General features: G+C 44.7%; 1 protein-coding gene across 1 annotated transcript in view; it reads right to left on the reverse strand.

The window, feature by feature from the left end:
* CUBN (cubilin) overlaps nucleotides 1-27,861 on the reverse strand; it is a 729,033-nt gene that overhangs the window by 69,043 nt on the left and 632,129 nt on the right. Inside the window, exons 53-58 of the mRNA XM_063921523.1 lie at nucleotides 24,437-24,624; nucleotides 17,107-17,263; nucleotides 16,397-16,546; nucleotides 13,618-13,809; nucleotides 11,941-12,070; nucleotides 9,104-9,321 (exon numbers count right to left, since the gene is read on the reverse strand). Of these exons, the coding sequence (XP_063777593.1) occupies nucleotides 9,104-9,321; nucleotides 11,941-12,070; nucleotides 13,618-13,809; nucleotides 16,397-16,546; nucleotides 17,107-17,263; nucleotides 24,437-24,624 (1,035 nt within the window). The remainder of the gene's footprint in view (nucleotides 1-9,103; nucleotides 9,322-11,940; nucleotides 12,071-13,617; nucleotides 13,810-16,396; nucleotides 16,547-17,106; nucleotides 17,264-24,436; nucleotides 24,625-27,861) is intronic.

The raw sequence follows: 27,861 nt of genomic DNA on the forward strand, positions 1-27,861 counted from the left end.
AAAAACGGGACTGTCCCGCGAAAATCGGGACAGTTGGGAGGTATGGTGTTGGTGTATCACAGGGGTTCGGTACAAAATCCCGGCAGTCACTTTCCCGACAGTGAGGATGCCAGCAGTGGTTTCCCAATGGTCAAAATACTGATGGATCCTGGTAAGTATAATACCCCTACCACTACCCCTAAAACACCCCTCCTGCAGCCTAACCCAACCAAAAGGCCCCACCACCCCGCCGCGGTCTAGCCCTAACCCAGTGCCAAGGAGGGGGGTGGGTGCATTTTTGTACGGGGTCTTCGGGGTCCTTTGAGATTCTGACCGTCAGGATCTAATTGTTGGTATTCTGACAGCCAGGATCCTGCCAGCATCCCTATTATAGTATCCTGCAATAGACTGAATGACTGGGAGTTTACAGCAAGGTATCCTAATACTCCAGGCACAACAATTATACAAACTACCACCTTTCCCTGTAAGGAGGACAAGATTCCTCTCTCATCTGTCACGTGTACAATATCTGAAATAGAAAGAAAATGAAAAACTGTCTATATGAAGTTAGTCGTCATTACCGAGAGGTATTTTGAGGTCACTGTAACTAAAAGGACTTGTGGCTTAGGCATGTGACTTCGGTTATCTACAGACATGGCCCCTGGTGAGGAAAACGTCAGCAGGGTGCAGCACTGGCAGTGAAGAGATTACAGATACAGCGTATACTGGGGGCATGGAACACGCACTGAGGTCTGACGTACTTCAGTGTCACTAATGCAAGCACACTGCTAGATTTATATAATATGTTATTGCAGGAATGGAGATAATTCAAGTCTCTGATCACACAGTACATGTATTACAGACATAGAAGTACCACAATCTGAGTGTGGCTGTGACCATGAAAACACAGAATGAGTGATATTATGACTCCAAGTCAGTGCTTGATGCTCCTCCCAGGGCTGCGTTATCTATTAGGCTGAAGCCTAGGGGCCCCACAGGGACTAGGGGCCCATCAATTTTTTTTTTTTGCTGAGGTAGTATTACTGCACCTTGCCCTACGGCTTCAATGGTTAATGGCACTTTGCACTCTGCACCATAACAAGGCACACGTGTAGTCAGCTGAGGTTTGTTTTGAGACAATTGGGAAGGGGGGGGGGGACCAATCGTGCACTAGCGCTATTGTTTTGTTCATATGTTTGTAAATCCAGTCATAAGGACACAGACATGTGAGTTCACTGCTGTGCTGTTTTATTCTGTCACCATCTCCAGACACACTGCACACTGGACCACCCACTTCCCAGCATCCCTCTGGTCCTAGGGACCATCACTGAAGATTCAGGCTTATACATATTAGTAAGGGAGTGTCTACAAATATTCAGCATTCTAATGCACTAACATAACATCCTCTTTTCTTTAAAGATAAACCCTGTATGCATCAATGCAACAATTAACAACGTCATATTGAGAACATCATTTAACATGTTTCAATGAGTCTCTCAGGTCTGCGTATTTCCCTTTTGGGTCTTTCATACACAGTCTGTGTTTCATCGACCATGTTGGACCTTTCCAGAATCGTGGTTTGTTCACCATTATCAGGATCATCATACATGTCAGATGAAGGGTATTCTTCAGTCATGTTGTCTTCATTATGGTTAGGTTGAGATCTTAAATCCACCCGATTTCTTCTTACTTCCGTTCCACGCTCCGTACGTATAGTATAAGATCTTGGTGCTACTTGTGCTTGCACAATACCTTTCTGCACCCAAATACCTTTCTTGTGATCTCTGAGACGGACTTGGTCACCCAATTTTAGATCAGATAAGCTTTTTGCTCGCCTGTCATGGAACAGTTTCTGTTTCGCCTGTTGACGTTCCTTACTCAGTCTGACCAACGCTGAGTTATGTGTATTAAGCAGTTCATCATGTATCGTAATATTTGCCCTAATCCTCCTTCCCATCAGCATTTGTGTAGGAGAAAGTCCATTCTGTAAAGGTGTACTGCTGTAGATTAAAAGACTTTTGTAGAAATCTTCTTTACCTTCTTGAGCTTTTTTCATGAGACTCTTTACAGTTTTTACTGAACTTTCCACCAACCCATTTGAGCGTGGATAGTGGGGACTTGACGTAGTATGGACAAATTCCCACTCATCAGAAAATTGTCTAAATTCAGCACTGGAAAACTGAGGACCATTATCAGTGAACACTTCCATAGGAACACCATGCCTTGCAAAGATTGACTTCATGCAATTGATTACGGCTTTACTAGTAGTTGTATGTAGTGTCTTCACCTCAGGGTAGTTAGAGTAATAAGCAGTCACGACAATGTACGTTTTCCCATTACAATCAAACAAATCTGCGCCAACTTTCTGGTACAGTCTCTCTGGCACTGCGTGAGGACTCAGTGGCTATACGTAAGACATAATTCACATGTAGCTGTAGTCTGTGCTAAGTCTTGGTTCATTCTTGGCCAATACATAACTTCACATGCTCTCAGCTTACATTTTTCTTCTCCTAAGTGGCCTTCATGTATCTTGCACATTATAGTTTTTCTTAGTCATGCAGGTATGACAAACCTATTGCCTTTGTAAATAATACCATCGACAACTGTAAGGTCACTGCGGTACATCCAATAATCATGAATAGACAGCGGGCACACATTTTTTTCTGCAGGCCAACCTTTTAGAATGATATCTTTCAACACTTTCATTGTGTCATCTGTCTCAGTTTCTTTCCTAATCTGTTCTTGTCTTGCAAGAGACACTGGTAGAAAAGCTACGATCAAACTAACATAGGCTTCTATCTCTTCATCCATCAGACTTTTGGAACCTTCCCTTTTGTCCACAGCACGAGAAAGTGTATCAGCAATGTACATGTATTTACCGGGACAGTACAGCAAGTGTACATCTTATTTCTGTAGTCTGATAAGCATTCGTTGAATTCTCATGGGACAGTCATGTAATGATTTAGTCATGATAGCTACCAATGGCTTGTGGTCAGTTTCCACTGTAAATGTTTGACCATACACAAACTGATGAAATCGCTCACATGCATATGTGATCGCTAGAAGTTCTTTTTCTATCTGAGCATACCTTGTTTCAGCACTTGTCAGTGCTCTTGATGCATAGATTACTGGTTGCCATGTATCCTCATGTTCTTGTAACAACACTGAGCCTAAGCCAAATTGCGAAGTATCTGCTGAAATTCTTATTCTTTTCACAGGATCAAAGAATTTTAGCACTGGTTGCTCTGTAATGATCTGTTTCAAGTTTTGCCAACTTTCTTCTTGTTCATGTGACCACATCCACTCGTTATCTTTGTCCAACAACCATCTAAGAGAGGCTGTTCGTTCAGAGAGTTGAGAAATAAACTTTCCTAAGTAATCATTCCTAGGAATCTTCTGACGTCGTCTTTGTTGTTAGGACGTTCCATGTTCACTATGGCTGATATTTTCCTTGGGCCTGGTTTTACACCTTGATCCGAGACCACGTCACCCATAAAGGTAAGTGTACTAATGCCAAATTCACATTTGTCCTTGTTTAGCTTTAGATTCACTTTCTTGACAAGATCCATTACTTGTCTCAATCTAGAATCATGTTCTTCCTTTGTAGATCCCCAGACAATAATGTCATCCATCATTGTTTCAACACCTGGAATATGTTCAAAAATCATGTTTATCTTTTTGTGATATACTTCTGGAGCAGACAATATTCCATATGGTAGTTTGAAGAAATCTGTATCGACCTTCTGGTGTATTAAATGTACAAAGCTTTGAGCTTGCCTCATCTAGCTTCATTTGCCAGAATCCTGAAGATGCGTCCAATTTACTGAACCATTTTGCTCCCGCAAATTGCGACATGATTTCATCTCTGGTTGGTAGTTTGAAATGTTCTCGTTTAATAGCTTTGTTTCAATCTCTGGGGTCTAGAAATATTCGGAGTTGTCCATTTTTCTTTTCAACAATTACTAAGGAGCTTACCCATTCAGTAGGCTCATCAACTTTCTGTATCACACCCAAGGCTTCCATGCGATTTAACTCTTGTTTCAGTTTTTCTCTCAGCGCAAACGGCATTTTTCTACAGGGGTGTATCACTGAAGAAACTTGCGTGTCTATATTTATTTTATGCTCTCCAGGCAAACAACCTAGACCTTCAAACAAGTCTCTGTATTCTGTAAACATCGATTTGCAGTCATCTTCTACTTGTGATGTCACCATAAAAACTTTCTTTAGCAAGCTTAGTTTCTCACAGGAACTTAATCCTAGAATCGGTTGCACATTTTTAGCCACAATCAGTAGAGATGTTTTAAACTGTAGTCGCTTATATTTCAGTGTCACTAAGCATGTACCTTCACAGGAATTTCCTCCCGAGTGTACCCTGTAACTTTCACTTTGGCTGGATGAATTTTAGGTTTTACTCTAAAAGTCTTATAGTCTTGAAATGATATTAAATTCACCTGCGTGCCAGTATCAAGCTTAAAGGGAATGACAATCTCGTTCACAGTTAAAGGGCAATCCATTCTTTCTTATATGCACTGCAAAGTTCAATGCAATCCACAAAGAATTCCTCTGTTTGTTTAACTGCATGCACTTTGGTTGTTTCACTTTTCATTTTACAGCATTTGGCAAAGTGATTTAGTCTACCACATTTCATGCAGGTTTTACCATAAGCAGGACACATTTTAGGATTGTGAGCATTTCCACATCTACTACAAATTTCCTTATTAGACTGTGGCTTAGACGGCTTTATTCTTAAGAATGGAGGTTTGCTTGGCTTTGTTTTCTGCACTACATGTACAGCACCATTGTCAGGAATCGACTTACCACAGCTGCATCTGTCCGTTGGTGCGGTTTCCTTCCGGGGTCCCTACGTTTTGCTGTCGCTAGTCTCCCTGTCACTGGATGTCATCCTGGGCCTAGGAGCGCTCCTGTTGTCAGCGGGCGTACAAGCACGCCGCATTCCCGCCGGACCGCGGCATGGGCGCCGCCATGACAGTTTTCCTCAGACTAGTGCGGCAGCCAATCCGGAGCTTGGCCGCACCTCCTCGTTTCCACTCCAGCCAATGTCTGCAGACCAAGGGGTATATCAGGAGCAGCAGGGTGAGTCAGACCTTGTCCTGGACTTTGTGTCACTCCTGCGACTCGTGTGTCTGGATCCGCTCTCCAGTTCCCCTGTGTTCCTGTTCCGATACCTCCGTGGAACCACAAGCACCAGCAATCCCTGCATCTGTTATCAGGCTCCACACCTTTACAGCTTCAGTGTGCTCCAGCCCTCTGCAGTAGAGACTCTCTCTCCAGGTGCATCTCATCACCTCACCTGTGCATCAGCCTGCAAGCTGCCAGTGTAATTTCCAACAGCACTGTGAACTTTACACCTGTCTCCTGCATTTGCTACCAGGCTTGCTACCATTGTTACCATCTCTGCTGGCTCCACGGTCTAACTATCTCTGGTTCCCATACCAGCATATTGATCCCTTGATCAAATATACAGCCATACTGTTATTGCCATAGACTCTCAGCTTCCACGCTGCACCATACTCATTGCATTTATTGTTTGTTATTTCAAGTATTCCTGCTGCCATATTGTTTTGCCTTTTACTTAATAAACAACATAGCGCACATGCGCAGGAATCCAATCCAGCCTCCTCACTTCTTCCATCCTATCTCCACTGACCCACTAGCGCCCCCTCCGGGGACACAAACCAAACCGAACCTGACAACCATCAGCTTCCTTGTGTAACGTTTTGGCTTGAAATCTAGTTATTTCTGCAGCTCTGCACATAGTCACTGCCTTATCTAGTGTTAATTCTTGCTCTCTCAGCAGTCTCTCTCTGAGTCCATTATCAGGTATTCCACAGACAATACGATCTCTAATCAGTGAATCCTTTAAATCACCAAACTCCCAGGTTTTACTGAGTGATTGCAGCTCTGTAACATACTGATCAAATCCATCTCCAGACTTCTGAACACATGTGAAAAACTTATATCTTTCATATGTCAAATTTTTCCTTGGCACAAAGTAATCTTCAAACTTTTGCATTATAGAAGATAGCACCATATTCTGCCCCTCATCAAACTGAAAACTATTATAAATGTCCAGCACATCCTCTCCTATCACATGGAGGAAAATGGATGCCTTAGTTTTGTCAGCCTCTGTATCAGCTCCACATGCAGCAAGATATATATTAAACCTTTGCTTAAATCTTTTCCAGTTTTCAGACAAGTTACCAGACATCAGCATGCCGGTTGGAGGAGCCAGTTTATCCATGGTTACTCACTGTTTGAAGAGAGGAGCACACGGCAGGCTTTGCAGACACTGAGTATCACAGCCTTACAGACTGCTGCAGGATTCTTTCACACTCTGAGAGCACTAGCAGTCCAAGTTAAACTTCTTCTGACACCATGTTTTGTTCATATGTTTGTAAATCCAGTCATAAGGATAAAGAGACATGTGAGTTCACTGCTGTGCTGTTTTATTCCATCACCAACTTCATACACACTGCACACTGGACCACCCACTTCCCAGCATCCCTCTGGTCCTAGGGACCAGCACTGAAGATTCAGGCTTATACATATTAGTAAGGGAGTATCTACAAATATTAAGCATTCTAATGCACTAACATAACAGCTATTTCAAAAGATAAAGTAAACAAAGAATGATTGCGATGTGAGAAAAGTGGTCAGCAGACTTTATTTCACCTGGTGTTGGTGTCTGTGTGAATACTGAAAGTGTAAATAATGGCATAAATTCTGTTTCCCAAACGCCAGCTGTAGTGGGGTGAAAGATTTAAGTGCTGGATGGGGCGCAAATCTGACATACGTGAGAGCCTAAGGGCCCGGCCATGCGTTAATATGACCCTAGCTCCTCCTACACATTGCCACCCTTGGCAACCAGTAGTAGTGCCAAAATGAATATTCAGTTTAACAATAGCGGATTACAGGATAGACATTTTGTTCTCTGCCTTATCAGAACAGGAAGTCATAAAGCAGCCTATGCGGTCAATTACAGTTACACATGTGGGCATTGCATCCTTTCCATACATAAATCCATTCACAAGGTTAATCTGGCGCCAAACTAGTATGTGGTTGGGTCAACAAGAACCCCGATACTGATAAGCATTATGGGGCTGAAGTGAGTGCTACACCAGTTTGGGTAATTGTGTACCTGAGCATGCTCAGAAGATAGCACCTGCATATGCCAGCACGTATCTCACACTTATGACTCCGAGAGATGGGAAAAGTTTGGGAAGGGGCGAACAAATGTATGCAAAGTACAGTAAAGACATGGTTACATGAGTGCGGCTCATGCAGACCTGCAGAGACGCATATGTACACCTGTTAGGAGGTGCACGCGGTGATGATGACTTGCTGTAAACCAAACCCATATGCTGCCAACGCTTAGCTGGACATGTCTTTACACTCTGCATATGTGCCCAGATACACTGGGGCAGATGTATTGACCTGGAGAAGGCATAAGAAAGTGATAAACCAGTGATATGTGCAAGGTGATAAAGGCACTAGCCAATCAGCTCCAATATTTAAATTAACAGTTAGGAGCTGATTGGCTGCTGTCTTTATCACCTTGCACATATCACTGGTTTATCACTTCCTTATGCCTTCTCCAGGTTAATACATCTGCCCCATTATTTGTTTGGGCTTTTTATTTGTCTGATTTCCACCAATTTATGCATTAGTCCCTATCTGTATAGCTAAAGTGGGCGACAGAGAGCTGACCGTTTGGGTAAAGTGACGGAAGTGACTCCCAGACAATTAAATTTCAATTGCTGCCAAAATCTCTGTTATCTGCATTATTATAAGTGATGTATACAATGCTTTACTAAAAGGGGTTACCTATGTCATGTTGTCATTGGCAATGTTGACAAACAGTAAGCCGACTACATGTTGACATGCACTGTATGTCGACTTGTAACATGCCAACACTGCCACAATGTTGGCCTCTAACCCCAATGGTAACCCTGAACCTCATGTTGACATTTCTCAGATATAGACATTTTAACCATGTCAACATCAAAACATTCAACATTATGTTGACATAGCGGATGCTGACTTGATGAACGCTTACCTGTAAAAGTATGACAAGATACACCTTTCTCTTCTCACTGACACGGCTCCACACAACGCCAAATGTTCTAACTTTAGTTATGGGCTGGCCCCTCATACAGAATACATTTATAAATTACACAGTATGCTTTATTTTTATGAATTTATTAATTATTAAAACATTGTTTGATTCATTCCAAGTATACACATTACATGACCATGTTATACAGCGTATCTGTACACTGCACTACTAGCTGGAGCTGTAGAGTTTCCATCCACTGTTATTATAAAGAAAATGATATTAGGCCAAGATTGTTACTTAGAACCGGAGAGAGATGAACTTTCATGGCTCCTTTGTTTGCCAATCTGCAGTGTATTTGTATATCCGCAATTAAGCCTTGGAGAGAGATAAAGTGGACGGAGATAAAGTACCAACCAGTTAGCTCCCAACTGCATTGTTACTGGCTGTTTTTGAAAAATGACAGGAGCTGGTTGGTTGGTGCTTTATCTCCATCCACGTTATCTCTCTCCAAGGCTTAGTACATTTCCCTCTATGGGCAAGATGTACTAAGGGGGACATGTACTAAGCAGTGATAAAAATGGAGAAGTGAGTCAGTGGAGAAATTTCCCATGGCAACCAATCAGCTGTTCCGTACAATTGTATAGTATGCACATTTGAAATGTTACATCAATGCTGTTTTGGTTGCCATGGGCAACTTCTCCACTGGCTCACTTCTCCACTTTTATCACTGCTTAGTATCTTGAAAAGTGATAAAGTGGAGAGTGATAACCACCAACCAACCAGCTCCTAACTGACATTTTTCAAACACAGCCTGTAACATGGCAGTTAGGAGCTGATTGGCTGGTACTTTATCACTCTTCACTTTATAGCTTTTCAAGGCACAGTACATCTGGTCCACGTCTGTTAATAGAGTTGTAATCAATTCACTGCAGTTGTGAAGGTGGGTGCACTCACTGAGCTGGTACCTGGGCTTTTGTGTGTCCACAGCCACTGTACATCATAGAAGTACCAGCATAGGTTTTACTAATGTCTGCAGTCAGTACTTACCTAGCGTCTGTCTGAATGATGCTCTCCAGCCGCCGGCTGTGATATCACTATCAGTCCGGAAGACTAGGAATAAGTTATTGCTGGAGCTCCTTATAACCGGAGGGGGAACGTTCCCGCAGAACTTTCCGACCAATGGGCTGTATTTGTCTGACCCATCATAGACAGCAACATAATCAAATAAACAGGAGGATGATCCCTCTACATCAAACTGGTTAAATCTGTAAACAAACATGACAAATAATTAATATTGTAAAAAAAGAGGCTTCCTATAGTTGATTGTTATCAGGGGTGTAGCGAGAACTTTGTGGGCCCCATAGTAACATTTTGAAGGGGCCCGTTTCAATGCTTCTAGAGAGACTCTTCTCCGCAGCAGTTGTTCATTGTATGCCCTATAATAGTGCCCTAGTTCATTTGCTGAACCATAGTAGAGCCTTATTTAATGTTATGCCCCATAGTAGTGCCCAAGTTTCTTTTATGAATGGTAGTAGTGCTTAAGTTCACCCTATGTCACATTTCAAAGCTGCCAGTACACATTATGCCCACAGTACCCCCAATTCACATTATGATATAGAGTGCTCCCCGTTCATATTGTGCCTCATTGCAGTGCCCCGGTTCATATTATATAACATTAAAATGCCCTACGGTTCATCTTATACCACACTACAATGAGCAGGTCCAGAGGCACACCTAGATATATTGAAGGCCACAAGGAAAAAGTTTGAAAGGACTCCTACATACCACCCAATGGCGAAAAAATGTATATGACACATGTAACTTTGACACAGAAGGTTGGCCCCTCTCAGCTCTGGGCCCCATAGCAGATGCACTGCCTGCACCTATGGTAGCTACGCCCTTATTTGTTATTATGCAGATGCAGTTTGCCAGGCACCATTGACTCTAATAATAAAATACACATACCAATTTGTATAGTTAAAAATCACAAGAATCTAAAAAAGTTCCTGTTTCACTGATCTTAAAGCCGTCTGGTGCTGGTGGTTCCTGCCGATTGCCAATAAATTTGGCTGTTTATTTACAAATAAGAGTGACGGACAGATAGATTTGGGGATTCTAACATTTTTAATACAGTGACTTTCAAGTGTTCAAGTATCATCTTCTAGTGGCTGTCACCCGCCACAGCAATACAACCAATACAATATATAAAGCTGACACTGATTAACTGCTTTACGCTGTATTATTAACATGTCGGCATGCCGGGTTACACCTCGCAGTGTCCCCATTCTCAATGTTGAAATTTTGAATGTTGAACTCGCCACTACATCAGGAAAAATATTATCGAACTTATCCTGTGTATATAAAACACAAGTGACATGAACATATGTAAAAATCAGTATATCCGTATGTTTATTCTCACTTATGTCACGAGTCATTTTAAAAAGTGTCCTATAATGTAATACTGTGTCACTGTTGTCACTGTGTCACTCTTGTCAAAAAAAGTCACCTGACATTAGCAGAGTTGCACGGGACCTGAACATTCACTCGGATCAAGCATCTAGCGCTGTGTGGTGTATTTGAGACTAGATGTATGAGGACATATCAGTAGGTGAAACTTAAAATGTATTTCATGAAAGACGTGGTACTAAAGTAGTCAGATGTTGGAATATTTCTTAGTGATCCTCTTCTAGGTGCACTTCTAAAGAACCCTAAAGAGTCTAGGGAGCTTTACCAATGCTCCCTGATTCAGTATTTGCAGCCAATCACAAAGCAACCGCCACAACCAATCACAAAGCAGCCACCGCAACAGATCACAAAGCAGCCACCGCAACAGATCACAAAGCAACCACCGCAACAGATCACAAAGCAACCACCGCAACAGATCACAAAGCAACCACCGCAACAGATCACAAAGCAACCACCACAACAGATCAGAAAGCAATCACCGCAACTGAGCACAAAGCAATCATCGCAACCGATCACAAAGCAATCACTGCAACCGATTACAAAGCAATCACCGAACCCGATCACAAAGAAACCACTGCAACCCATCACAAAGCAACCCCCATGACCAATCACAAAGCAACCACCGCTACAGATCACAAAGCAATCACTGCAACTGATCACAAAACAACCACCGTGACTGATCACAAAGCAACCACCACAACCGATCACAAAACAATCACCGCAACCGATCACAAAACAATCACCGCAACCGATCACAAAACAATCACCGCAACCGATCACAAAGCAACCACCGCAACCGATCACAAAGCAATCACCGCAACAGATCACAAAGCAATCACCGCAACAGATCACAAAGCAATCATCGCAACCGATTACAAAGCAATCACCGAACCAATCACAAAGAAACCACTGCAACCGATCACAAAGCAACCCCCGTGACCAATCACAAAGTAATCACCGTGACTAATCACAAAGTAATCACCGTGACTGATCACAAAGCAACCACCACAACCGATCACAAAACAATCACCGCAACCAATCACAAAGCATCCACCGCAACCAATCACAAAGCATCCACCGCAACTGATCACAAAGCAACCACCGCAACTGATCACAAAGCAACCACCGCAACTGATCACAAAGCAACCACTGCAACTGATCACAAAGCAACCACTGCAACTGATCACAAAGCAACCACCTCAACAGATCACAAAGTAACGCATTTCTCCAGAACAGTTTACAAAATGAAAGCGATCATTGTGAGACAGGTCTCAGAAATGTGATTCCCCCATTATATTTATTATCATATTATTCTAGAAAAGGATTTACACATTTTCATTGATTATGAAAACTTATCTCTACATGCTTATTAGAGACTATTTTTTCTTAGAGAAAATATCAGAAAATTCCCAACATACTTTAGTTCAATAATCCTGCTTTCCTGTGCTGTGATGTGATAGGTGCAGTTCATGTTGTTGTGATAATCGGCAAAAGAATGTGTTGGGCTCCTTATGATTCCAGAAGTGCGATTATATGTTCCTCCACACGCTGAAATATAGAAGACAGTGTATACAGTTTGTGTACAATGATTTGATATGGTACAGAATGAATACACTAGATATAAATGGTCTTTATATAAGCATACTGTATCAGAACAGATCTGATGCTGTGCATACAAAAATCCTGATAATGACATGGCCAATGAGTACAATCACCCTTAATCCTAATCCCTAATACCCTAACCCTAACCACACCCTAAAGGGGTAGAAAGAATGGGTGAAATGGTTTTTATCTGCCGTCAGATTTATGTTTGCAGTATCTACACATATCGTAAACACACTGCAAGTCCATGTTGTGCTGCATTTGAAAGTATCAAAGTTGTACTGTTGGTAAAGAAAACTCCTATCAACATGGGTAAAACATATACAATAGGTAGAGTAATACATTGGTGAAATTATTGATAAAACAGAGGTTGGCAAACTTGGCCTTGTGTCTCCCTGAGTCATGAAATCAATTATAATACTTCCCTTCTGAACCAAGTAATTGTATAACTATCTGATAAACAGCGCTGTGAGTGTATCCTCTGAAATAAATATAATAAAGGTACCTAACAAGCATTGTGAAAAGCAAAGTGAGGACATGTAACTAACCTAGAGGTATTACATGGAGAAAAGCCTTCTGAGGCTTTTTAAAAGTACTGCATGAAAGAACACAGTATCTAGAGAGACTACGTGGAGAAAAGCCTACTGAGGGTACACCCTGAACAGTATCTAGAGGGGCTACTTGGAGAAAAGTCTAGTGAGGGGACACCTTACAAAGGTACTGTATCTAGAGGGACTACATGAACAAAAGCTAGAGAGGGGACACCTTCCTTACACAGTAACAAGATGAAGAAAAACCTAGTGAGGACACATGAATAAAAGCAAAACAAGACTGTTTTATTAATAATTTACATGAACAAAAGCCTAGATAATGAAGAATCGCCTGGTGTTACCTTTTGTTTTACACATTAACCCCCTTCCAGAAACGTGTCCAAAGTTGCTTTGCCTGGTATGCTCAGAAAGTCAAAGTAATTCACCTCCTTTTGTTCTGGTCACCTTCCAGTACATGCTCTGTATTAAATCTAGAACCTCACGGTTTAGAAACAGTTTTTTTTCCATCTATTATTGTAAGAATGAACCTTGTTGGGGAGTTCTAATATATAAACGGTCTCTAGATTGTTATGCGTATGTGCCATGTGGTTGCCTTCGATCTACCAGCACCACAAGAAGTAAGTTACCTAGGGACTGTTGGGTTCCAGTCATGGGGCTCCCATGGTTCTGCAACTTGGGTGTTATAGATCGCTAAAAACTAGAATTCTACAAGGAATGGAAACTAATAATCCATCTTGTAACATCCAAATGGGAAAGTGTGTGCGCACATTTAAGTATATTTACATCCCATGTATATTCTGGGGAAAGTTGCTCATAGCTCACAGTTGATAGATAGCTAGTTAAACCATATGGAGCTACCTTTATGTTCAGTGCCTATTTCACTGTGCATTAGGCAGAGACTCATAGCTGATAATATGCCCCTATATTGACGTAGTTACTCACGGAAAACTCTGTAGCTTGCCATAAATCCGTGCATGGTTATAGTAGAGTCTGTGTATAAATTTATTGACATTGTCCCTCTACTGCTGACCGGAGCAGGAACTGCGTCACCGCAGAGTGTTGCAATTGGGGATGAAGTTGAAGTTGATGGTCCACTGAATATTCTCACTTTATCCTTACTGCAGTCAGAGCTGTCTGTAAATGCATGCATATAATAGTTAATTTGATGGCATGATGTTATAGCTCCATAACATGTACTATCATATATCAACACATAACATTAACTAATTGTACACAGTAACAAGGTTTGGATGCAACATTCAGACCTAGAAATACTATGCTATAGTAAATAAATGTTACATAGTATGTGCATATGGGATCTGGGCAGTACAGTATTACAGCTGACGTCATTAAAAAATACTCCTCCGTAGTTTGGTTTAGGCTTTAAAAATAACACTTGTTTCATGGCCTGATGTAATTGACGGAATGCAGGAAAAGGTGAGGTAAGTATCTGTCTGCTGAATATACACGCAACACACAACATAATGAGACATGACTAAATAGCACTGCTTATTTCAGAAACAATGTAAGGATTTTGTAGTGGGTAAAAACCAACAACATTGCATGATAATTACTCAGTGCAAGACTTTCTGCTGTACAATTGATCACCTGGCCACCTAGGAAATATTCTTGTAGGGTGGAATTTCTCCCCAGATCAAACCGTGGGAGTCGCTCCATTTCCTTCATAGTCTCCGGCCAAAACCAAGGGGTGGTAGAGGGCTCCCCCACCCCCATCCAGTCATAACAATGAGCCTGATTCACACGTGGACACTGTTCAGATTCCATCGCAAATGAGCAATGTTTTCTGTTGTGTAGGAGCCACAATGGTCCAGCAATGGTGGTGGCAGTGTGTCTCTAGATGCAGCTTCACTGATAGGCTGCAGGCGTTGGGGGGAGGCGATGGGGAGTGTTGTAGAAAATGGAGGCAACCTGCTTCTGTATTGGGGTGTGCCGCGTTTTTGGATGCAGATTCCCTGGCTTCGGCAGCTTACTTGCAGTGGACATTGTGAGCAACCTTATGGATGCTCAGATGTCAGATGATCTCGCGATGATCCCAATGTTTCTCTGATGCTGCAAAAGATGGCTCCTGTGCAGAGGCGTAACTATAAGTTGCCGGGCCTCACAACAAAACGCTGACCCGAACCCCTCCCACCACCCCTGGTCCCAACTTGCATTGCCACCAGCTCCCCCAACCCACGGGTCCCGACTTTACATTGCCACCTGCACCCACAACCCCCTTGGTCCCTACTTTGCATTGCCGCCAGCACCTAGAACCCCCTTGATCCCTAATTTGCATTGCCGCCAGCACCCCCAGCCCCCCGGGTCCCTACTTTGCAATGCCGCCAGCACTACCAACCCTTTGGGTCCCGACTTTTCATTGCTGCCAGCTCCTCAACTACCCGGGTCCAGACTTTGCAGTGCCACAAGCTCTCCTAAACCCCCAGGTCCCAACTTTGCAATGCCACCAGCTACAACAACCTCCTGGGTCCCGACATGCTGCCAGTCCCACGGAGCTCGCCTACAACTCTGGTCACACCGTTAGTCCATCCAGGCAGCTGGGATGGACTCTGTAGCTTGACTGGGTGGGATGAGTCAGAAGAGGTACCAGGCAGCTGCAGTGCAGAGTGGTGGAGCGAGGCTGGTGGGAAGCGGGGGCCACAGTATAATGTGTGATTGGGTGCAGAGTGGAAGGCAGGCCCCGGAGACAGTGCGGGCCCCTTAGCAACCGCACCCCCTGCACCCACGGTAGTTATACCAGTGCTCCTGTGGCATTTGCATATCTTCTCAGATCCACTACAACTGAAAACGCAGTGCCAAGCCGATTTGCATCCACCTATATATCAGGCCCAATGTAACACACAATAAGGGCGTGTAGCAATACAGCGTTAAATGAATACGTACATGTATGAAGTCAGTATGTTCTCCTTTGTCATATACTTTTATGTGCAGGGTGTGTTAATGTATTACATTGTAGCCTTTGTAGCTTGGATACATATTCAAAAACTATTATATCCCACAAAATATGCGGACATGCATTCATTTCCAACATATGCGCTAAATGATCTGCTTCTTGCATGCACAGGTGGCTGCATCTCAGACCTCATCGCATATTGTATAGCACACTGAATGAGGAATTCCCTGCAGGCTAAGGACCCCTATAGAAATGAGATGGCAAGGGAACATGCAATGTATTACCTGACTGTACTGAATGAAGCAAACAATACAGGGATAGAATTAGGAAAAGAGATTCCTGTAGCTATAGATGTCTGAAGAAAGTCCAAGGTGGACGGATCTGGAAGAAACTGAATACTGCAGTCCTTTTTTGACTCCTACATCTCCCAGCAGTATAAGCAGGCAGCAGAACGCCAGCGGCCAATGTGCAAATGGACACTCTGTGCCGCTAATACTTGCCATGGAATCACATGATACACAGAATTGTCATCAGTGACCCCAGCAAGGAGGTGATAGACTATGAGGCATCCCCCATGTTCCTCCCAGCTAGGCTGCCACAGGTAGGACCGAAAATTAAAATGAGAAGACACAAACAGAGTCAGAAACAGGACTAAAGGCAAGGTCAGGCAGCACAGCTTCCACCAAACTTTCCTTATTCATCTTATTATACAATTAAATAAAGGAACATGAATGGCTATGGGATGCAATCTCCTTATAGAAACAGGAATCATAGCACTGTCTGGGCAGGGTGCTCGATTAGAACACTCACGTTCCAACTCAAACGCCAGGAAGGTCAGCACAATGAACATGTTGTCATCAGTGTGGATGGTATAGTTGCAGTTCAAGTCATTATCATATTTATTTGGATAGTTTAACGAAACAATTCGACCACTTGACTTTGTGAAGTTTGCTCCACATCCTGCAAGTAAAAATTAAATATAACATTAATGACATAATCAGGGAACAAATTGTACCACATACACCCATTGGCATAGTGCAGTAGCGGTCATTAGGACCGAAACCTTGCAAGTTTAACAAAATGGATATACTTGGGCATATTTAATAACATGTGATGTGCTGTAACAGAGTAACCAATCAGGACTTTGTAATATGAACATAAAAATGGCCGCCTGATTGGTTATTATAGGTGACTGCACATTTGTGAATACTGCACACTGGATTATCCAGAGATGGATGGGGTTCGCAAACATTACTGCATTGCTGGATGCTGAGTTATTGCATGGACCATGCCAAATATGTTTTATCATCAGTCTTGGAATTCTCCAATAATTTGTTTGCTTAAAGCAGAGCTATAAAATTGTGGATTCAATAATAATGAACAGTATTTAAGGAAAAGCAAAATAACTTCCATCACTGCCTGGCAATTATTGTGGGATTGGCAGGTAATAAAATGCCACAATGTAAAATAAATCTTCCACTAGTATAGCCAGATATCGCTGCTTCTATAGTTTCACTTACTGCTGCGGAACCTGGCTGAGAAACCCCTTCCCGGATCATCTTCTGACTGGAATATTAATTTCACTGTGCTTCCTGGAGAGACTACAGGGCCTGGTGCCGAGTCCCCACATGCAGAGGACAATGGGACCTCTTGTGTCTCCTCAGTCCCACTCCATACCTGACCAGCACAGAGACAGAGAAAGACAGACTTTAACAATTAGAATTCTAGAATCTATTTTAATTGTATACTTTAGCTGTACAGGACCGGATTAAGTGCTACATGGGCCTGGGGCTGAAAGAAAATGATGAAGAGCCTAATGTGAGAGTGCTGTGGGACAATGGCATGTATATAATGGGCGTGGGTGTGCTGGTCACACAGACCCAAGCTCAATCTGTACCCACTGACGGGTTCACTACGGTATGCCGACGGTCGGGCTCCCGGCGACCAGCATACCGGCATACTGAAGACCACCCCCCACTGACAATACCTACCTTTAGTCAGACCCCCACGAGGGAGAATAAGTGTCGGTATGCCGGCTGTCGGGTTCCCGGCGCACAGTATACCGGCATACTGAAGACCACCCCCCACTGACAATACCTACCTTTCGGCCACTACTGCATGAATCACCTGGAAAATGGCGACATTTTCCCAGACATGTCCACACTGTTATGCACAACAGTGCCAGCAGGAATGTACTGGTGTCTGAACGGTGAGGGATGCAAAACAAATGAACTCACAGACAGACTGGGAAATATGACATTACATACACAGAAGGTGATAGGGTAACAAAATAAACACAAAGTGAACAGAGAAGCCCAAAGGCTAAGAAACTGGGTGTCTCCCTAGTATTAGGAATGCTCAGATGGAAAGAAGCGAGATGTAGTGATTTAATACGTAGAGAACCCGAAATGCTGTTGCTAAGGGCAACAGCAAAACCCTAAAGGGTTACCAACGGGTGTTGCAGTAAACTCCTTGGTCAGAGATGGAATAATAGACACAAGGAGAGTCTCCACAATCCTAGTCCTCACTTGCAGTGCACTGGTTCAGCTTACAGTGAGAAAGGATTTTGGCAGGCAAGTCTGAGAATACAGCCGCAAACTTGCTAGGTTCACAGAGTAGCAAAAGAACCCCAGCAGGTTAAACAACTGACTCCAGTCTTACTGCTAGGTCTGGATTGGCAGAGTGTAATACCAAATCCCAAGGCCTATTTGCAGTAAGCAACAAACAAATACAAAGTTTACACAGTACTAGCTAGCTTTTCAGGAACTGACTAACCAACAAAGATTCAGCAGCATCTGCCTAACCTGAGAAGAGGGTTTATATAGCAGGTGCTGTCCACGCCCCACTCAGACCTCACAGACTGTGAGCACAAAAACCAGCACCGGATCCCCTGCCGTGCACAGAGCCTGTAACCACCGCACAGCAAAAGACCCGAACCGGAGTATCAGCTACGCTCAGGTTACTCCACTAGCACTTGTCTCCCGGTTGCCATGACGACGTGGCAGCACAGAGCAGGAGACCCTAACAGTACCCCCCCTCTGACGAGGGGTCAAAGAACCCCTACCACCGGGTTTATCGGGGAACTGCGAGAAGAAAGAGCGTAACAGTCTGGGGGCATGAAGATCACAACTGCGCACCCACGACCGCTCCTCCGGGCCATACCCCTTCCAGTGCATCAAAAATGACAGCCGACCCCGAACCAGCTTGGAGTCAAGAATCCTTTCAACAACAAACTCCCTCTGGCCACGTATCAGAAGAGGGGAAGGTCTTCCACTGGAAGAAGGATTACTAATCGCCCGTTTTAAAAGGGAACAATGAAATGTTTTATTGATACCCAAAGAACGGGGTAGATCTAACTGAAATGCCACCGGATTGATAACCCTAGTGATCTTATAAGGACCGATGAACCAGGGGCCTAACTTATGAGATGGCTGTCTCAACTTCAAATTCTTGGTAGACAACCAGACGAAGTCTCCTAATTTGAAGCTGCAGGGTCTTTTCCGCTTATCAAAAACCCTTTTGGTCACTAATGACACAGACACAAGGGCTTTCTTCACTTTCCTCCAAATACCTCTAAGGACCGAAACCACAGAGGAACCACCAGGCGTGGAGTCCAGGGGGTCAAAAGAATTGGCCTTAGGATGATGCCCATACACACAAAGGAAGGGAGAGATCCCTGTAGCAGAGTGAGCCGCGTTGTTATAGGCAAACTCCGCCATGGACAGATGAGCAACCCAGTCAGTCTGACACTTGGAGACATAACACCTGAGGAACTGCTCCAAGGACTGGTTCACCCTTTCAGTCTGCCCATTAGACTGCGGATGGTAGCCTGACGACAAGCTGACAGAAATCTGGAGATCGGAACAAAATGCCCTCCAGAATTTGGCCACAAACTGGGATCCGCGGTCAGAGACCACATCAAGTGGCAACCCGTGGAGGCGCACAACATGCAGCATAAATAATTCAGACAGGCATCTGGCCGATGGCAGCCCAACCAATGGAACGAAGTGCGCCATCTTCGAAAACCTGTCAACGACAACCCAGATGGCTGTCATCCCCGAGGATTTGGGCAAGTCCACCACAAAATCCATTGAAATGTGGGTCCATGGCTTAGATGGAATAGAGAGTGGATGTAATGGGCCAACAGGAACCCCTCTAGGAGTCTTATTTCGGGCACAGATGTCACATGCCCGAACCCACTGATCCACATCCCTAGCCACCGAGGGCCACCACACCGCCCTAGATAGCAACTCCCGAGTTCTGGCAATACCCGGGTGACCTGCCGACTTCTTGGCATGGAATTCCAGGAACACTCGCTGTCTTAACCTAGGAGGCACAAACAAAAGACCTACCGGAAGGTCTGGAGGAGCCTGCTCCTGTGCTCTAAGGACTAATGACAAGAGGTCCTGGGTAATGCCCACTTTAATACATGATGGGGACACAATGGGCAATGGCTCCTCGGTGGTCTCCTGGATTGAAGCAAAACTCTGCGAGAGCGCATCAGCCTTGATGTTTTTTGACCCAGGGCGATATGTTATCAAAAAATTAAAGCGAGCAAAAAACAAAGCCCATCGTGCCTGCCTGGCATTGAGGCGCTTCGCTGACTCTAAATATGCCAAATTCTTATGGTCGGTGAGAATTGAGACCACAAACTTAGCCCCCTCAAGCCAGTGTCTCCACTCCTCGAGTGCATCCTTAATAGCCAACAATTCCCGGTTACCCACGTCATAATTCATCTCGGCCGGCCGAAAATTTACGGGAAAAGTAAGCACAGGGATGAAGGCGATTATCAGACACCCCCATCTGAGAGAGCACTGCCCCAATACCCATCTCAGAGGCATCCACCTCCACCACAAAAGGACGCTCTGGATCTGGGTGTTGCAGCACCTTGGCCGAGACAAATGCCCTTTTGAGACGGGCAAAAGCCGCTTTGGCCTCACAAGACCAGTGAGCAACATCCGCCCCTTTCTTAGTGAGTGCCACCAAGGGCGCCACTATAGACGAAAATCCAGCGATAAATGTCTATAAAAATTCCCAAAGCCCAGAAATCGCTGAAGCGCCTTCAAACTAGTGGGCTGCACCCAATCCAGGACTGCCTGTACCTTGGAACCCTCCATTTGGAAACCTTCTGGGGAGATAATATATCCTAGAAATGCGATTTGCTGAACTTCAAATTCGCACTTCTCCAGCTTCGCCCCAAGCCGGTGGTCTCTGAGTTTCTGGAGGACTAAGCGTACATGCTTCCGATGTTCCTCCAGGGAATGGGAGAAGATTAGGATGTCATCTAAGTATACAACTAAGAATCTATCCAAATATTCCCTGAGCACATCGTTCATGAAGTCCTGGAAGACTGCCGGGGCATTACAGAGCCCAAAAGGCATCACCAAATATTCATAATGCCCTGAGTGGGTATTAAAGGCAGTCTTCCATTCATCCCCCTCTCTTATTCGGATTAGATTGTACGCACCGCGTAGGTCAATCTTAGAAAAAATGGTGGCAGTACGAAGCTGGTCAAACAAGACCGAAATGAGAGGCAGTGGGTATGAGTTTTTAATCGTGATACGGTTCAATTCCCTGAAGTCGAGGCAGGGTCGCAACGAACCGTCCTTTTTACCCACGAAGAAGAACCCCGACCCAACTGGAGACTGTAAAGGTCTGATAAATCCCTTAGCCAAGTTATCCTGAATGTACTCTGCCATAGCCTGAGTCTCAGGATGTGACAGAGAGTACAACCTGCTCTTGGGAAGCTTAGCATTCGGCAACAAATCAATGGCACAGTCATAGGGGCGATGGGGAGGTAGTACCTCTGCAACTCTTTTGGAGAACACGTCCGCAAAATCTGCATAACATCCTGGCAATCCTGGCAAATTTAGCTGCGAAAGCCTGACTGGAAGGCTCAAACAACTCCTGAAACAATCAGTACCCCAACTAAGAATCTCCCCAGAGACCCAGTCAAATTGAGGATTGTGGGCCCTTAACCAGGGTAACCCCAACACCAATGGGGCAAAAGTACAGACAGTCACATAAAAGGACAATTTTTCAGAGTGTGTGGCTCCAATAAACAAAGAAATCTGGCTAGTGCGAGAGGTAATTTTACCCTGGGATAATGGTTCCCCGTTTAACCCACAAATCTCAATTTCCGATGCCAAGGGTACTAAGGGAACAGAGTGTTTCAGGGCGAATTGGCGGTCCATAAAAACCCCGTCGGCCCCACTGTCCACAAAGGCCTCAGTCTTGACAGTTTGACCGAGGATCTTTAAGGTCACCGGAATGATAAAAGTCTTCTTGGGAAATTCTGACTTCTGGCCTGACAGGATATTTCCCATCACCCTCAGGCCCTGAAGTTTTCCGGCTTTTCTGGGCATGATACTACCACATGACCTTTATTCCCACAGTACAAACATAACCCCTGCTGTCTCCTCCACGTCTTCTCACACGAGGAGAGGCGGGTAGCCCCAATCTGCATAGGCTCCTCGGAAAATTCCTCAGAGTCTGAGGTTCCCTTGGGAAAGAAGGAAACCTCGGTCTCCCTTTCAAGCCTGCGCTCTCTCAGCCGTCTATCCACCCGAATGGATAACTGCATGAGCTGATCCAAGCTATCAGGCAAGGGATATTGTACCAGTTGGTCTTTTAACTGGTTAGAAAGACCTCTTCGGTACTGGTGTCTCAGGGCTGGGTCATTCCACTGGGTATCATGGGCCAACCTCCGAAACTCCGTACAATAAACCTCAACTGGCCTTCGCCCTTGCTTAAGGATCGAAATCTGAGCCTCGGCTGAGGCCGTCTTGTCAGGGTCATCATACAACATGCCCAGTGCCGTAAAAAAAAGCATCAACACTTTTAAGCGACGGACAGTCAGGCTGCAACCCATATGCCCAGACCTGTGGGTCTCCTTGTAGCAAGGAAATCACTATGCCCACCCGCTGAATCTCCGACCCAGAAGACTGAGGCCTAAGCTGGAAATATAGCTTGCAGCTCTCCTTGAAACAAAAGAACTGCGAGCGATCTCCAGAAAAACGATCCGGGAGATTTACTTTCGGCTCCTTAACCCCTGAAGGTACTGCTGCTGCGGGAGCTCCGCCAGCGGCCTGCGAGGTGTGCATTTTAATGGACAATTCATTAAATTGTCGAGTCAGGACCTGCACCTGATCGACCACCTGTTGCAAAGTATTTTGAGGGGTATGCTCCACATTCCCACAAAATTTCAACAGGAGTATTAGGCTGCTGAATATGTTATGCACACCAGTGCCAGCAGGAATGTACTGGTGTCTGAACGGTGAGGGATGCAAAACAAATGAACTCACAGACAGACTGGGGAATATGACATTACATACACAGAAGGTGATAGGGTAACAAAATAAACACAAAGTGAACAGAGAAGCCCAAAGGCTAAGAAACTGGGTGTTTCCCTAGTATTAGGAATGCTCAGATGGAAAGAAGCGAGATGTAGTGATTTAATACGTAGAGACCCCAAATGCTGTTGCTAAGGGCAACAGCAAAACCCTAAAGGGTTACCAACGGGTGTGGCAGTAAACTCCTTGGTCAGAGATGGAATAATAGACACAAGGAGAGTCTCCACAATCCTAGTCCTCACTTGCAGTGCACTGGTTCAGCTTACTGCCACTAAACTGACACCTGAACACCTTGCACAGTGAGAAAGGATTTTGGCAGGCAAGTCTGAGAATACAGCAGCAAACTTGCTAGGTTCACAGAGTAGCAAAAGAACCCCAGCAGGTTAAACGACTGACTCCAGTCTTACTGCTAGGTCTGGATTGGCAGAGTGTAATACCAAATCCCAAGGCCTATTTGCAGTAAGCAACAAACAAATACAAAGTTTACACAGTACTAGCTTGCTTTTCTGGAACTGACTAACCAACAAAGATTCAGCAGCATCTGCCTAACCTGAGAAGAGGGTTTATATAGCAGGTGCTGTCCACGCCCCACTCAGACCTCACAGACTGTGAGCACAAAAACCAGCACCGGATCCCCTGCCGTGCACAGAGCCTGTAACCACTGCACAGCAAAAGACCCGAACCGGAGTATCAGCTACGCTCAGGTTACTCCGCTAGCACTTGTCTCCCGGTTGCCGTGACGACGTGGCAGCACTGAGCAGGAGACCCTAACACACACGTATAGTAGAGAATTCACTATGTAAACTGTACATGTGCAGTAGAGTCTGGCACAGCACCTAAGGGCGCAATTCAGATTTGTACATAAACCCGACGGTCTACAAACAAAATCTGACGGTATCGGGTCTGCACAGGTGCGAGACCCATTCTGCGCATGGCAATCGTGCTGTCGGCCGCAGCGTGACTGACATGCTGCAACATATAGGGGGCACAGTGGGGGCGGCTCTCAGCACTGTTCTTCAAAATTGAGAGCGTGTCGCCACTGTCTTGAAGGTGTGGCGAGTCCAGGGCCTGCACAATTTCTTGCGGCTGTGCAATTCCATACAAATATAGATTATTCTTCTCAGCACATACACCACAAGAGGGGGTGATGGACTGCATGGAGACTGCGCACCGGCCTCACCTTTGACAATGCGACCCGGCTGTGTGGGTGTGATTAGCGCCATGTGGGCGTGTACATCTATTACACTATAAACCCCAAATGTCTCCATCAATATTGCCTCTTTTTGTGAGGGGAAACAGAAATACAATTTTAATACTTGTGATTAATGGCCGACTATAAGCATTTTTTTGGAGGGAAAACGGAAAAGTTAAAATGAAGGAGGGGGAGGGTCTAAAGTGGTAGTACAATATTGTGTGACGTGTTTACAATAAGGCGCACACATTCAAAACTAGATGTGTCATGTTTTGTAAAGTTCATTATACACAATGCATCACTAACTTTCACATAGCTTCTCTGACATTGCCCACTGCTGTCTGGTATGTGGAAGTTGTTATCGAACGTCAATTCAAAATGGCTGCTCTCATGAGTCTGGATCGTCCACGTGCACCTGCTGTTGACAGGAAAATTCAGAGGCCAGCCTGGAGATTTTATGTTGCCATTATCTGCATGGATGTGACCACCACAACCTAGTGATTAAAGGATAATTAGTTACATGTAAGTATATAAACCTAACAGAGCATATAAGGGAGACAATGTGGACATTTATGGAAATGAACGGTGCTGTAAACTGAAGCAACCAATCAAATTATTTATTTTCCTTGTACAGTTTGCAAAAGTAAACATTTGATTGGATGATATGGGCAGTTGCCTAAGTATCAGCTATTATAAATAATCTCCTAATTGTATTTATCACAAAGACGCAAGGCATCATTGAGTGATAGTCTAATGAATTTTTAGGACTGTTTTATGGGTCAGAAATAAACATATTCATAATTTCTGGAGACAAATCAAGCAATAAGAAAGAGCTAATAATAAAGCATGTCAACCTCTGGGTCAGGTAAAGGTGGTGGTGGCAGTGGTGGTGGTGGTGGGGGGAAACGGGTACAGTATGATTTACCGACTGACACAATACCGACGGTCATAATCCCAACAGCCATAGACCTACAGTCAAAATACTGACATTCATTTTGCCGACATGTTCACAATGCTGACATAGGGGTATATGCAATTCACGGCGAATCGCGGCAAATTATCGCCGTTTTTTAATTCGACACAATTCGACAGGTGAATTCCGGCAGGTGGCTGCCGGAATTCACCATATTCAATGAAAAACGGATTCGACATTCCCGCGGGCGAAAAACGGCCGATTTGCCGGATTTTGCCGCAAATTAAAAAAACGGGAAAAAACTGGAAAAACCCAGAAAAAAATGGCGTGGGGTCCCCCCTCCAAAGCATAACCAGCCTCGGGCTCTTCGAGCTAGTCCTGGTTCTAAAAATGCGGGGAAAAATTTGACAGGGGATCCCCCGTATTTTTAAAACCAGCACCGGGCTCTGCGCCTGATGCTGGTGCAAAAAATACGGGGGACAAAAAGAGTAGGGGTCCCCCCGTATTTTATACACCAGCATCGGGCTCCACTAGCTGGACAGATAATGCCACAGCCGGGGGTCACTTTTATACAGCGCCCTGCGGCCGTGGCATTAAATATCCAACTAGTCACCCCTGGCCGGGGTACCCTGGGGGAGCGGGGACCCCTTCAATCAAGGGGTCCCCCCCCCCCAGCCACCCAAGGGCCAGGGGTGAAGCCCGCGGCTGTCCCCCCCATCCAAGGGCTGCGGATGGGAGGCTGATAGCCTTGAGGAAAATGTCAGAATATTGTTTTTTCCAGTAGTACTACAAGTCCCAGCAAGCCTCCCCCGCAAGCTGGTACTTGGAGAACCACAAGTACCAGCATGTGGGAGAAAAACGGGCCCGCTGGTACCTGTAGTACTACTGGGAAACAAAATACCCAAATAAAAACAGGACACACACACCGTGACAAGTACAACTTTATTACATACTGCCGACACACACATACTTACCTATGTTGACACGCCGACTGCCACAGTCTCCGACGATCCGAGGGTACCTGTGAAAAAATTATACTCACCAGGCACGGGTTTTTGCGTTTTGTTTTTTTAACAAGTACGTGGATTATACTCTGGACGTGGATTTATCTCTGGACGCTGGAAGGTGAGTATAATTTTTTCACAGGTACCCTCGGATCGTCGGAGACTGTGGCAGTCGGCGTGTCAACATAGGTAAGTATGTGTGTGTCGGCAGTATGTAATAAAGTTGTACTTGTCACGGTGTGTGTGTCCTGTTTTTATTTGGGTATTTTTTTTCCAGTAGTACTACAGGTACCAGCGGGCCCGTTTTTCTCCCGCATGCTGGTACTTGTGGTTCTCCAAGTACCAGCATGCGGGGGAGGCTTACTGGGACTTGTAGTACTACTGGAAAAAACAATATTCTGACATTTTCCTCAAGGCTATCAGCCTCCCATCCGCAGCCCTTGGATGGGGGGGACAGCCTCGGGCTTCACCCCTGGCCCTTGGGTGGCTGGGGGGGGGGACCCCTTGATTGAAGGGGTCCCCACTCCCCCAGGGTACCCCGGCCAGGGGTGACTAGTTGGATATTTAATGCCACGGCCGCAGGGCGCTGTATAAAAGTGACCCCCGGCTGTGGCATTATCTGTCCAGCTAGTGGAGCCCGATGCTGGTGTATAAAATACGGGGGACCCCTACTCTTTTTGTCCCCCGTATTTTTTGCACCAGCATCAGGCGCAGAGCCCGGTGCTGGTTTTAAAAATACGGGGGATCCCCTGTCAAATTTCCCCCCGCATTTTTAGAACCAGGACCAGCTCGAAGAGCCCGAGGCTGGTTATGCTTTGGAGGGGGGACCCCACGCCATTTTTTCCCTTGATTTTACCGTTCCAGCTATAAAAAAAATATAAAAAAATATATATATTTTTAAAAATATATAAATAATACTTGTGCCTCCAAAAAAGACAAACCAAGTACCTAATCCCTTCTAATATAAATAGATATGCTATTACCAAAAAAAAAAAACACCAAAAAAAAACACCATGAAAATGACGAATTTACTGTCTAAAAGCACTGTTGTCGAATTTCCAAACTTGAATTGAATATACTTTGGTCGAATTGCAGCACTTGTATCATTGCAGAAAAGTCGAATTTGACAAAAGTCGAATTTCAAAAAGTCGAATTTTGAAAGTCCGTTTTTTTGACGGAAAGCACTGAATTGCATTGACGATTTTTTTTTTTTGGCGAAAAATTCCCGAAATTCGACAATTCCGGGAATTCGACCGCAATTGCATATACCCCATAGTCAGAACACCGACATTTGAAATTGCAACATGTCAAAATACCGACATTAGTTTTTCTGTTTTTTTTTCTTTTGTCACTGTTGACATAGCTCAACACGGACAACGTCTAAGTGTACCGCTGCACTCTCCATGCTTCGGACACGGTGCCTTGCTGAGCTCGGCACACTATTATATTCCCCCTCCAGGTCCACTGGCATGTAAAGTATGACCAAGGGGTATATTCAATTAAGGGCGAAACTGCTGTCTTGTTGAAAAGACGTCAGTTTTCGACTTTTTCAGGTCGGAAGGGGTTCCGACCTATTCAGTCCCGAGCATTTTTATTCGACAAGTTGGGGAATTCGACTTGTCGAATAGTACGTGAATCGGCGGTATAGCTGCCGATTGGCATGCTTCTGAGGGAAACGGGGCCAAATTCGACAGGTTTTGGCCCCATTTCCGACCATCTCAGTTGGACTTACAAAAAAGTCGAACTGAGATGAGGGACCTGAGAGGAGGAGAGGGGGGAGAGCCACAGGCAGACGGGGGAGAGCCGCGGGCAGA

This window comes from Pseudophryne corroboree, chromosome 5 (assembly GCF_028390025.1).
Source record: "Pseudophryne corroboree isolate aPseCor3 chromosome 5, aPseCor3.hap2, whole genome shotgun sequence".
NCBI lineage: Eukaryota > Metazoa > Chordata > Amphibia > Anura > Myobatrachidae > Pseudophryne > Pseudophryne corroboree.